Source organism: Aotus nancymaae, unplaced genomic scaffold (genome assembly GCF_030222135.1).
Source record: "Aotus nancymaae isolate 86718 unplaced genomic scaffold, 86718_ANA_hifiasm-v0.15.2.pri h1tg000043l, whole genome shotgun sequence".
Lineage (NCBI taxonomy): Eukaryota > Metazoa > Chordata > Mammalia > Primates > Aotidae > Aotus > Aotus nancymaae.
This window is the reverse complement of record NW_026988457.1, coordinates 3,957,181-3,968,333: the sequence shown is the minus strand read 5'-3', so window position 1 is coordinate 3,968,333 and position 11,153 is coordinate 3,957,181. Positions and strand designations below refer to the sequence as shown.

The 11,153-nt window shown below is 39.5% G+C and overlaps 1 protein-coding gene across 1 annotated transcript in view; it reads right to left on the bottom strand.

Annotated features, from left to right (window-relative positions):
- Positions 1-1,393: 1,393 nt before the first annotated feature.
- RXFP2 (relaxin family peptide receptor 2) overlaps positions 1,394-11,153 on the bottom strand; it is a gene marked incomplete at its 5' end in the record, with an annotated part of 64,987 nt that continues 55,227 nt past the window's right edge. Inside the window, 3 exons of the mRNA XM_012465511.2 lie at positions 1,394-1,653; positions 6,147-6,365; positions 10,121-10,531. Of these exons, the coding sequence (XP_012320934.2) occupies positions 1,394-1,653; positions 6,147-6,365; positions 10,121-10,531 (890 nt within the window). The remainder of the gene's footprint in view (positions 1,654-6,146; positions 6,366-10,120; positions 10,532-11,153) is intronic.

The window sequence follows — 11,153 nt, the reverse complement described above, 5'->3', positions numbered from 1 at the left end:
TTATGGTTTTAGTCAATAGTGAGTAATAACAAGTAAATTTATAAAATGGCTGGGACCCATAAACTCTGAATTTCTTTCTCTTCTGGATGCTACGGGATAAAGGGAGTCCATTTAATAGGTAATCAGAGGTGTTGTGGTGGTCTTAGTCAGCTGCTTACATTTTTTCTCATTAAGGAAACTCTGAATGAAGTAAACAGTCAAGAAATTAAGTAACTGCCTCATGCTGTGGCAAAAGGGGAAGAGAAAGAAAAATGTAGAATGTGTCTTGTGAACTGAAACACTGTGTTTCCTGGCTGTATTCATTATCAGGAGAAACATGCTTAACAGTCAATAAACCCCATCCATGGTCTTTGTTAAGCTTAAAATAATATATGGACAAATGCAAAATATAATTTTATTTACCTGATTCTCATTTTCACATATAATTTTTTTTCAGTATAAAAAAATGTGTTGGCTTTCACAAATATTTTTCATTTTTAAAAAGCAGCCCCAAACTTAGTTGCTTTTTTGTTAAAAACAATGAAAACAAAACAGTGTGAATATGCAAAGAGTCCCAAATAAAACCACAATTCTTGAATCCCCTTTAACACTTCCTAGCTGCGTATTTAATGAAAGCAGAACTTGCCAGCCATAGGAATACTGCTCTGAAGAAATCATGCTTTAAGAATATTAAAGTGTAGTTTTTGGCAGTGAAGGTATCCAATTTTGCTTTGTGCCCTAGGTAACCTTAAGAAAAATATCTTAAGAATTCATCTCTTCTGGCATTAAATACAATCCAAAAGGTGAAGGGCATTAAGTTTCATCAGTATGACTCTCTAGTCATGGGTTAGACATGATAACATTGTCTGAAGTTCTGTTTTCAAAGTGGTTATTCCATTGGCCTTCACAGAGTAGGACTTCTGGTAGATGAATATTTTGGAAATCCTTTGCTATTAATCCAGCAGGATGCTGATGGTTTTATTTGATATTGAAAAAGCAAGGAAAGAGATGTTAGACTTCTGTTTGGCCACACTGGAATAAGATATTGTGAACATTTTTATTTCATGGACAGTGCAACCCGATGTGAAAGACCATGCAGTGCCAACCTGTGGTCATTCTTTGGTGGGTTATGTTGATTAGCTAGAGATCAGCTGCACCTCAGCCCACTATATACGAATTCACGTGTGCATTTCAGGCATGTAGGGTGAGGAGAGGAACTTTTGGTGCTGTCCTCAGCATGGTTGATAGACAGTACAGCTGTCATTGGAACGCCGTGACAGGAGCCATTCTGCTGTGGTCTCTGTGCAGAAAGGCTTGCCATTGGTAAAGATGAAAAGCATTGCAGATGTTATCTTCCAAAAGCTGTCCCCTGTTTTAGGTAGTCCACTGAAAGTCCACTGATCCAAAATGATTGCTAGGAAACTGATTTCATGATATTGTCTCCAAGTGTCATTTTGTTCAGAACCCCAAGTTTCAGGGAAGAGGAGTCATCTATCCACACAATGGATGTAGATAAACTTTTTTTTTTAATTTTAAAAATTGATTTCCTCCGATGTCTGTGCAGCAGCTCTTTCAACTTGTCCTTAAAAAAGCTGGTTGTGAGAGTATAGAGGATTGGATTCAAAGCACTGTTTACTGGAAGAAAAAAAATCACTATCCAGGAAGTCATTGTGTCTGGAAAAGGAAGCAACGTGTGAAAAAAAAGTTGAAATTTTAAGTAGACATAAGATACAAATAACACTTTGCAGTCAATGCTATTTATGGGAGGGATATATAGTACATTTTAAGTTTTCTCTCACCCGATGGAAAATCTCTTTGTTGGAAGAGCACAGAAGCTATGAATTCAAGATCTTATGATTTAACTTTTTTGAGTTTCAGTAAATAATGTGTAGATCATTGTGATATTAAAAGGAAATATGTGAAAACATTCTGTAAACTATAAATTGCTATATAAGGCATTTTCCCCCTATTTTATTGCCTACATTTATAGGAAAATCACAAAATAAAGGAATAATTTTTAGACAATAGAGGGGGGTTCAAGAAACTTCTGGTCCAGAAGCCAGATCTGACCTTGGTCTTAACTCCATTCAATTCTCAAAGCTTATTGCCCTGCCCCGGTGTTCTGGTTATCCTGTTATCCAATGAAAAGCTTTGAAGAGCAAAGAGGAATGCATCCCCAAACTTGAAATTATCTTGTGTGCAGCCTTACAAATGCTAATAGAATATTCAGGGAAAGAGGCCACAAGACGTTCTTTGTGAGGTGAAATTTGAAATGATAGTGTCCTTCCTGAGAGTATCATTTACTTGGTTAGCATGAAATGCATCTTCCCCTTTAAACGCAGCCTAATCCTGTGGCCGGACACTTAGCTAGGTGAGTGTGAGCGAATCACTTACGCTTCCTCAACTTCACCTGCTCTCTCTGTTAAAGGGGGTGGGGGATAACTTGCTCGCTGAATCCAGTGGACTGGGCCAGAGTCAGCTCTGCTGATATGCTTTTTTGGCACTAAGACCTGAGATCCTCAAACCTCATCACATGATGCTACTTCCTCTCACATCTTCACAATTTCAAGGAACTCCCCACTCAGGTGGCAGGTAAGACCCATGATGCTTTCTCTCATCATTCTTTGTCTGTTCTCCTCCTTCTCAATCCCATAAATTGTTTATCCTTCAGATACTGTTACTTTGTTCTTCTCTTGACCCTGCCTTGTTCCTTACATCTTTCTGTTCTTCCTCTCTGTCTTTTTCCTTTTCCGTTTCTTTTCTGACTGCTTATCTGACCTTTTTTCCTCTTTTCCTTTGGTCTCTTTCCTCTCCTTTTTTATATTTGCCTTCCTCTCTTCCTAGCCAATCTTCTCTTCCTTGTCCTTATTTTTTTAACTGAAAGGAATATAAAAGAAAAAAGTATGTTTTAGCCTGTCTTTAATTAAATGAAGTTTTATATTATTTGTGCCTAATTAAAAAAAATTAGATGATCTGAATGGTCAGTGTTTGAAGAAAAACAAAGTAAGTGGCCTTTTTCTGTTGTGCTTGCAAAGGGAATTGTGATTATGAATCCCACCCCCACCTCATAGAAAAACAATGCCTGATAGCCCTTTCTTTCAACTAGGCAAGGCAAATGGGCCATGTAAGTTCCATACATAAATTCCACTCTGAATGAGATCAGGTGTGTTCAGGGTTGTACGGCCATAGATGTAAGTTTCACTCTAAATGAGACTTCCTATAATATTGGCAGCAGCTGAGTTCTGAGATAGTTGGGCTAACAACTCTGGCGTGTCTTTTAGGTGACCCCAGGTACTGTCAGTGACATGCCATGACCAGTAAACCCTAGGCTTCTTAGAGGGTGAGGACAGGGTGGGTTTAGGTCAGTGAAGGCAGCATTTCTTACAACACCATGGGAAGCTGGGTGAGCAAGAAGAAGCTTTGTCAACTGTGATCATGACATTTTCCTGGTTCTGCTGAGGTGTTCAAGACAAACCTCAGACTATTGAACAATAAATGTAAAGAAAGACTGGTGTGTGGCCTAATAATGTTTCCACAAGACAATGTTCCAGCGTTCTAGCTCCCTTCATGGGGATATTTACTAAGCTTATCACGATCTGAGGTGTCGTAGACTCACTGAGGATGAGGAGCTCTGCTGCCATCAGATGCCCTTGGTCACCAGAGGTCTCCTGGTTCTAAATCAGGGAGTGTTAGGGGCCAAATTGTGGTTCCCACTTCAATTTACATGTTGAAGCCCTAACCCCCAATACCTCAGAACGTGGCTGTATTGGGAGATAGGGCCTTTAAAGAGGTGACTAAGTTAAAATGAGGTCATTCGGGTGGGCCCTATTCCAACGGGACTGGTGTCTTCATAAGAGGGGATGTGGACACAGGAAAGGTGGCAGGGATGCACACACAGAGGAAAGGCCATGTGAGGACACAGCAGAGCAGACACCTCCCATGAGGCAATGAAAGAGACTCAGGAGAAACCAAACCTGCTGACAGTTTGATCTCGGACTTCCAGCCTCCAGAACAGGAGGTTCTTCATTTTAGCAGCCCTAGCGGCCTCATACAGAGAGAAAAGCCTCACAGAAGATTAAAAATGGGCAGGAATTTGAGAGACCATCTAGAGATAGTCTCAGTGAGGTGAGGTGAGATGGTCTCCCTAAGATCCCTCAACAGGTCAGTGGCAGGGGCAGGAGAGGAATCCAGGACCCCTTTCTCACTTGCTGCTGGGTCCTTCCACCACACCACCTGCATCACCTTGCAAGTGGGAAAGCACATCAAAAGGTGTGGAGACAGGGTCAGGCACAGTGGCTTATGCTTGTAATCCCAGCACTTTGGGAGGCCAAGGGGGGCAGATCCACCATCTTAAAAAAAAAGAAAGCATCAAGACAGCAGTAAGGGGGTTGATGAGACTGATCCCCCATTCCATCACTCTTGGACCCGCTCAGCTTCTTTAGTTAACTAAGCATTTACTCAAAAACGCTGTGTGAATAACACTGTGGAAAATGTGCAGAGGAATAAGACATATCCCTCCTCCCCAAGCTTATAATCTGAAGAATGCAATGGATACACTCGGAAATAGTGCTGCTATGAGGGAGTTCACATGAGGCCGATAAATGAGGCATAAACAAACCATCCTGGACGTTTAAGCAACTGGGTTGCATGGAAGCAGAGTGAGGGGAGATCGGAAATGGCACCACACCATAGAAGAGAGAGCATTTGGGTTGAGCCTTGGAGGATGGGAAGGAGTGTTTAGTAGGCTAGAATCTTAGAGGTTGCAAGTATAATCCAGGTTGGAGGAACAGCTTCAGCAAAAGCTGATGTTTTCTCAGAAAAGTGCAGAAAACAAAGCCCAGTCATTCCAGTGGGCCTGGATCATACTGTATGAGGGTGGGGTGGGAGGTAAGAAATATTATAATGCTCATCCTAGCACATGGACTTTATTCCATGAGCAGTGGACTACAGTGGACACTTTTGTCCTGCTGAATTTGAAACGTTAGGATGTAAAATTGAGGTGTCCAGGTAGCAATAATAGATTGGAGGCTGTTCATCAAGTGAACAACTGTGACCATTAACATTTAACTCTGTTCTTCACGTGTCACTGGCTCTTCCCATGTGACCTCCCACAAAGCTTTCTTATGGCCTCTGCTCTCACCACCCAGCAAAGGCTTCCAAGTCTTCAGCCCTGATCTCCTTCCTAATTTCCACTTCCTCATCCTACACGGCCTGAGGAACATCTGTGCCTTGTGGAGACAGAACTGATAGGTTAAGAGGATGGTGTGAATGTTGTGTGGCATTTTGCAGCGAGACATTTGACACAGCTTCACAACTTCGTGCACAGGAGGGACATAGGTTGTTAGAGCTGTTTATCATCTGTGCATTCATCACTCTTTCATAAGGGCTTTCAAAGTATCAGGAATCCTGCTTGACACTGGGGAGCCAAGATGTATAAGACACAATTACTGTCCTGGATCCACTCCCAAGTAGATCAGTAATTGGCTGAAACCATAGGTTGAAGATGATTCTAAACTATTTTACTAAGAGTTGGGTTAAAACCCTGGGTGGTGCCTCCTAAATAGCTCAGATCTCTAGATCCCAGAAAGGGCTTCAGATGAAATTCTGGTAAGGAAAGTTGATTTTCTCTGGTTGAAGTAGGGGTGTGTGCAGGGAACTTGGCCTTTTGGAGGAGACACTTTCAGGGAATATCTTGTGCTCCGCAGAGCCCAGCATGCCTTTTCATGGCTAGGACCATGGAATAGAATGGTGATTCTAGGCAGATGTGTGTGCATCAGAATCACAGGGCAACTTTTACATAACATCCGTCTATAGGTCTTAGCCTCTAGAGACAAAACAGAGTCCCAGGTGGAACCTGGGTATGTATATTTTGATTTTTTATGCATACTCCTAGTTAAGAACCAGTGTCTTGCTCAGGTAGAAGCAAGATACTCAGACTTAGTTTCTGTCTAGCTCCTGCTTTTTATTATTCCTGGTTGGATTGTACCACTACTCTGTTGCTATTTTAGAATACTAATTATAAAACATGGAGGGAAGTAATAACTCTTTGTATTGAAACTGTAGGTTTTTATGGATAATTTATTATATGTCTTAGATTCTGGCCTTATCAAAAGAAGGATATAAGAAAGCACGATGTATTATACTTGGGAATGATAGAAGAGACTGACCTGGTATTTCCACCTGGAATAGGGAAAGGATTTTAATTACAAATACAGGAATCCAGCAGATGGCATCAGAGAACACTATAAAAAAGAAACGATTTGCAACAGCCATGTCTCTTCCAATGTGATTCTTTACTTCTGCCGTCTGCAAGGCGGTTTTTTGAATGGAACAGAACATAGTAATATAGGAAAACACAATGATGAGAAAAGCCAGCAAGTTCACACCTGTTGGGAAAAGCACACTTTTAACTTCTCAGGCGTAAAAGTCAACAGTAAAATTACTGTGGTACAGGTTGAGTATCCCTTATCCAAAATATTTGAAACCAGAAATGTTTTGAATTTTAGATTTGGGAATATTTGCACATACGTAATGGTATATCTTGGAAGTGGTTCCCAAGTCTAAATGCAAAATTCACTTATGTTTCATATTCACCTTATACACATAGTCTGAAAGTAATTTTGTACAATATTGTAAATAATTTTGTGCATGAAACAAAGTTTGCATCCATTGAGCCATCAGAAAGCAAAAGCTTCAGGTGTGAAATTTTCCACTTGTGGCATCTTGTCAGTACTCAAAAAGTTTCATATTTTAGAGCATTTCAAATATTGGATTTTCAAATTAAAAATGCTTAACCTATACTTAGATGTTAAATACAGTGCCTCTTCCATGGGTACTTCCAAGAAGCATTCTTTTATATAAGCCCAGTGGTGTTCAGCTAAAACCCAGGTTCAAGGGAAGAAAAACAAAGAAATTGGGTTCACCAGATGAAAAAGAGATTTCAAATACATAAACCCTTATGAGGAATTCTATACTTCCAAAATTCAGATCTAGGCATATCATGAAGTAAACTCTAACTCTTTTGAAGCATGAAAAGAAGCTCTTTTTGGTTTTGGCTCTCTGCAAATTCAAACCTTAGGGGATTACTGTAATCATACGCACATCTCAAAAAATAAATACAACCCCATTTTCTTATCCTATAAACATGAATAAAATAACCTTGGAATTTATCATGAAAATAATTGTCTGAGAAACATTATTCCTAATTTTTTTGGTCTTAAGAATAATATATAGAACAAAAGTGCATTTTTCTTCATGTTTCTTATAGCAATTTAAACTTATGGTTCAGAACCTTTTAAATTAATTTTAGTAAAAAAAAAGAAGTAAGAAAAAAGTTCAAAATTCAACTTTGTGAATCACTCTTTTGGCCCCAAATATATTCACAAGATCCCTTAAGGTCACTATTCCCTTTCATGCTGACTTCTTAGTCACTTGGTTTGCTTTATTCTTGCTGTCACTAAAATCCTGAGTGATCATCTCATTTCTCACAGTGAACATAAAAGTTGCATATATTTTTTAAGTAAGTTTTTAAAAAATATTAATCTGAACCTAGACTGTATGTAAGATTGGTGAAGTCTAGGGAAAAAATACTTTAAAGTTATCTGTTATTTTTATCCAAAACATTTCTTAGTACATGAAATTGCAGTATAAAGCCATACGGTAAAATTTTATAAAACTGGTTTGTCTTAGGCCTCTTTCCAAGAAATTCAGTTAAGTGTGAAATAAAATCACTCTGTTGGAAGATGCTCCCCTGGCCCAAATTCTGAGAGCAGACTTACAAAAAGGATCAAAAGTGTATGTTCTAGGCTGGGCATAGTGGCTCACACCTGTAATCCCAGCACTTTTGGAAACCGAGGTGGGCAGATTGCTTGTGGTCAAGAGTTCGAGATTAGCTTGGCCAAGATGGTGAAACCAGGTCTCTACTAAAAATATAAAAATTAGCTGGGCATGGTGGTGGGCACCTGTAATCCCAGCTACTCGGGAGACTGAGGCAGGAGAATCGCTTGAACCTGGGAGGCAGAGGTTGCAGTGAGCCCAGATAGTGCCACTGTGCTCCAGCCTGGGAGACAGAGTAAGACTCTGTCTCAAAAAAAAAAAAAAAGTGTACGCTCTAAATGCATGATATTAACATAAGAAAGATGTTAACAATGGGGAAAAGCGGATGGATCATATGTAGAAAATTCTACTATCTTTGTACCTTTTCTAAAATGAAAACTATTTTCAAATAGAAAATTAAAAATTGTGTATTCTTATATTCTTCCAACAGAAAAAAATTGTACTTTAGAGTTCTGGGACTCCTCCTCTCATATGCAAATTGATGATGATGATTGTGTGTGTGTGTGTGTGTGTGTGTGTGTGTGTGTGTGTGACTATGTCTTTATCTATCTGGAATATATCCCAAAGACTTAACCTTTTTGGGTTGAGCTCCATGCCTGCATAGTGTGATTCACCACACCAAGTTTCTTCAGCCCTTCATCTCACCCTGTTCCCTGGCTTTGGGCCTAGGAATCCACTATGTCTTCCTGGAACACAGACCCCACCCCACCCTCCTCTGCCTTCACTTGGCTGATACGTCCTCATCCTTTGGGCCTCAGTTTGAATTCATTTCTTTTGGGAAGCCTTCCCTGGTCCTCAGATCTGGGGCTCCTAGAACATGATGTACTCTTCTGTCATGGTATTTATCAGCCTGTGTGTGATGTGAGGACATGTTGACTTGTCTGTTTCCTCCTCTGTGGTCTGTAAGGTTTTTAAGGCTGGATTTGTTGTATCTCCAGCACCTAATATAGTATATAGTGCACAGCCTATGGTAAGTGCTGAATAAATGCTTATTGAGACAATGCATGTCATGGGTGTGTGTGTGTGTGTGTGTGTATTTCAGGGAGTCTCTGTTAAGTGCACCTATGCTAGGAGCAATGAGGAGATGAATGTTAAGGAAATACAAAGAATAGCCTATAAATACTCTGGATCCTGGGAATGATATATCTATGATCAAATAACTACCAAATAGGATAGTGTGTGAGGGTTAGTACTAAAATGGTGCAAACAAAGCATTTTGTTTTTCAGAGGAGGAAGAGAAGGAGTAGGTAGAGAAGAAGTGGGCACAATGGGTTAGGGTCATTTCATGATGAGTTTTAAGTGACTTATTTAAACTTGACCTTGATAGTACTAGGGAGCCATTGAAGGTCTCTGAGTGGAAGTGTACACAGACCTTTTGATAGTCAGAGACTATAACAATGGTAGTGAACAGATAAACTGGAGGAAGGGGAAGGCCCCACAGGTTAAAAGACCAGTAAGGGCTAAGGTAATAATTCAGGGTTGAGGTATTAAGGTTTCCAAATAAGGCAACAGCAGTGGGTAGAGACTGGAAGGAGCAGCAACAGAAGCACATTTTGGTGGAAAAGAAAGGACAGGAGAGCTTGTTGACTCCTTGGGTGAGAAGAAAAGATTAGAAGGGAGAGTCAAAAGAGTATTGTCCCCAAGAGAGGACATGGGAATGGCCTTAATTTTAAGCAGGAGGGATACATATTAGAAAATAGAAAAAAAGTCTTTTTAACTTAAAGGGCTAAACTTTTCATTCATTTGTAAGAGAACAGAGTCTTCTTTCCCAAATATTAGGAGGAATTGAGAAAACTGGAAAGGAAAGAGCTTTATTAAGCATCCTAACATCGCTGACTTAAGAGCTGCATTTAATAAAAGCAATAAACCTTTCTGGTATTTCCATTCAGATATCTCTCACTTGTCAGTTTCCTGAATTTTATGATTATTTGTTTAACTCATAACTAGATTGTAAAAAAAAATGAGTTTAAATAATTTGGTAGGGTTACAGGATGAGGCACTAACCTGGAATTCCTCCAGCTCATAGTCATTCATATAAACATGAAATCAAAGGATCTTATGGCTAATGAAAAAATCATCCAGAGATCCTGGTAGTATGTCTTTGTGGCCCATGCTAAATCTTGTCTAATAAAAAGTTTAATAAAAACTTCAATAAATACAATAGTAAAAACTTTTTTTTTAAAAAAAGGACACAGTCTCGACTATATGACCTCACTTTCTGAAATAGACAAATCCACCTTTGCTGAAATTTAAAGTATTTCTAGCAAAATTATGTTTTTACAGGAAATGAGAAAATATAATTTACCTAGGAAAATTCCAAGGGAATACCCTTTGCTTCCAATATCTTCTGTTTGGTCATAATAAAGTGGGAAACATACTCCATTTTTCCCATAAAAGTTTCCAAAATAATCCTCATTCCAAAATGGAATTACAGCTATTAAAAATCCGGCCATCCAGATGCAAATGAGGATGACTGAGGTTTGCCGTTTTCCAGGCCGAATGTTACTGAAGGGGAAGACAATGACCAAGAACTTCTCCAAAGTCAAGTAGGTCAGTAGCAGCACAGAGACTTCGGTGGACAGCATGGCCAGGAACCCCATGAGGCGGCACTGCACGCTCTCCATCCACAGCAAGGCATACTTCTGATACTGCCCTCGGTATTTTATATCGAAAAAGCCAACAAAGAACAAGTAAACACCCATCAGGCAGTCAGCACCTGTGGAAGAATCCAAACAGCATATGTTGTCAGTTTCCAATATCTCTGTTTTAGTTTTCTTATTAAGTCTATTTCCAGCATTTTAATTTTCTAATTAGATCTAGTTCCTTTCATCTTATATTAAATGGACGAGTATAAACGTCTACCAGAGTATCAAGAAGTGAATGGACTTAAAAACCCGTAATATTTCTAGCTGGGTACAGTGACTCATGCCTGTAATCTCAGCACTTTGGGAGGCTGAGGTGAGTGGATCACCTGAGGTCAGGAGTTCGAGATCAGCCTGACCAACATGGAGAAACCCCATCTCTACTAAACATACAAATTAGCCTGGCTTGGTGGCACATGCTTGTAATCCCAGCTACTTGGGAGGCTGAAGTAGGAGAATCGCTTGAACCCAGGTGGTGGAGGTTGCGGTGAGACGAGATTGTGCCATTCCACTCCAGCCTGGGTAACAAGAGCAAAACTCCGTCTCAAAAAAAATCTGTAATATTTCTAAAGTACTACACTCTGTTTTTATTTTATAGTTTAAAAAAATAGAAACAGGAATTTTCTGGAAATTGGAAGGGCTAGTTGTTAAACAGTTAACATGTATTATCTTTTTAATTAATAAAGGGAATCATTT